At 45.0% G+C, this 1,979-nt stretch overlaps 1 protein-coding gene across 1 annotated transcript; it reads left to right on the top strand.

Annotated features, from left to right (window-relative positions):
• On the top strand, window positions 1-1,768 carry LOC134038979 (putative nuclease HARBI1). Its single transcript, XM_062484730.1, is given in 5 exon segments — window positions 1-491; window positions 493-533; window positions 603-718; window positions 815-926; window positions 1,021-1,768. Coding segments are annotated over 5 exon segments (1,068 nt in total). The 5' UTR covers window positions 1-63; the 3' UTR covers window positions 1,392-1,768.
• The last annotated feature ends 211 nt before the right edge of the window (window positions 1,769-1,979 follow it).

Below are 1,979 nucleotides of genomic sequence, written 5' to 3'. Positions count from 1 at the left end.
TCGTTATAAGGCATCGCCCTCTTTTGCCCACCCCCCCAGCACCAGGTGTGGCCACTAGCCTATATGAAGGCCCAAAATTGTGTGTTCCTTTCTGCTCTGACAATGGCATGCCCATTCGTGCGAGATGTGGTGGATGAAGAAGCACTTGTGCTGAGGAGAGCCTTCAGGCGAGAAAGGGTCTTCAGGGACCGGTTGGACCCACTGGCCTTCCCTGATGACCATCTATATGAAAGATACAGGTTTTCTGCAGATGGCATCAGGTATCTATGCAGACTACTGGGTCCCAGGATTAAGCACCGCACTGCACGGAGCCATGCACTGAGTGTGGAGCAAATGGTTTGTGTGGCCTTGCGCTTTTTTGCTAGTGGAGCCTTCCTGTACTCAGTGGGGGATGCAGAACAGCTGAACAAGGCCACAATTTGCCGCACAATAAGGAGTGTGTGTCTGGCTATCAAAGCATTAGCAGATGTCTTCATCTCCTTCCCTGGCCACAGAAGACTGTGACATCAAAGAGGAGTTCTATAGGATTGCAGGTAAGAGGATCTACAAATTACAGGACAACTGTTAACACATAGTAGGATACTCATTACTTTGTGTGACAGGTTTCCCCAATGTCATTGGTGCAGTGGACTGCACACACATAAGGATAAAAGCCCCCTCAGGTGCCCATGAGGCCGATTTTGTGAATAGGAAATCCTTTCACAGCATTAATGTTCAGGTGAACATAACTTTTTGATATTGTCCATTGACAAACACTCTGCATTGCCAGTGATGTGCATTGATTGGTGTAATATTCCTCATCTTATGATTTCAGATGGTCTGCAATGCTGACTGTGTGATCAGCAATGTTGTGGCAAAATGGCCTGGCTCAGTCCATGACTCCAGAATCTTTCGGGCCTCTGAAATCTATCAGTGCCTATCACAAGGTAAGCCACACAACCCCTATTTATAACCATCATGGCTGTGTCAAGAATATCACTGTGTTTATGAGGTAGTAATGATGAGATTTTGTGTTGACAGGTGAATTCTCTGGTGTGTTGCTGGGAGACAGGGGGTATGGCTGCCAGCCTTTTCTCCTGACACCTTTCACAGACCCCCAGGAAGCACAGCAGGCCTACAACCATGCCCATGCCAGGACCAGGGCCAGAGTTGAAATGACCTTTGGCCTCCTGAAGGCACGCTTTCACTGCCTTCACAAATTAAGGGTCAGCCCTGTTAGGGCATGTGATATTACTGTGGCTTGTGCTGTCCTCCACAATGTGGCCTGCCTGAGGAAGGAGAGGGCCCCCAGAGTGCCACCAGCCATGGACTGGGACAATCCGGCAATCTTCCCTGATGACGACAGTGGTCGGCTGCTGAGGGACCAATATGTTTTGAATTATTTTAGTTAGTATGTGTGCTTTCAATTTTGGTTAAATATGTCCTGCGGTGGCAGAGGAATTTGGGTTTTTTTGGGTTCGTTTACGAATTTGGCCTCTTATGATGTTTGTGCGGTGTACTGTGTGTAATACAAGGCTGCAGGGAGGCTACTGCATCCATTCATTTGTCTGTTCAGTTGATGTGTATGGATTTGTCCTGCATTTATTTTAGTGTGCAGACATGCAGGGTGTGTTATATACAGACCTTTGAATGTGTATGTATCATTTTGTATAATATGCTTGGATTCTGTGCTTTCCATCTTGTAGAGTCACTGTGACTTCAGTTTCGAAAGGAGCTGATGGTTTACCTGCTTTGTTTTGTCCTTATTCAATAAAGGAACATAATGTTACACATTGTGTTTTTATATTCATATGGAATGTGTATTTGTTTATATGACAGAGTACTAGGGCCACACTGAAGAAAAAGGATAAAGTCATAAATTTATGAGGCTGGTTCTTTCTGCAGAAAAGCTACATATTGTTTTTACAGTTTTGATACTTATGACAATGTGATACTTAATATTCTGGCACATCAGCATGTCTTTGTTTATGAAACCATAC

Source organism: Osmerus eperlanus, chromosome 18 (genome assembly GCF_963692335.1).
Source record: "Osmerus eperlanus chromosome 18, fOsmEpe2.1, whole genome shotgun sequence".
Classification (NCBI taxonomy): domain Eukaryota; kingdom Metazoa; phylum Chordata; class Actinopteri; order Osmeriformes; family Osmeridae; genus Osmerus; species Osmerus eperlanus.
The sequence above is the reverse complement of the archived record's forward strand: the minus strand, read 5'-3'. Positions and strand labels throughout refer to the sequence as shown.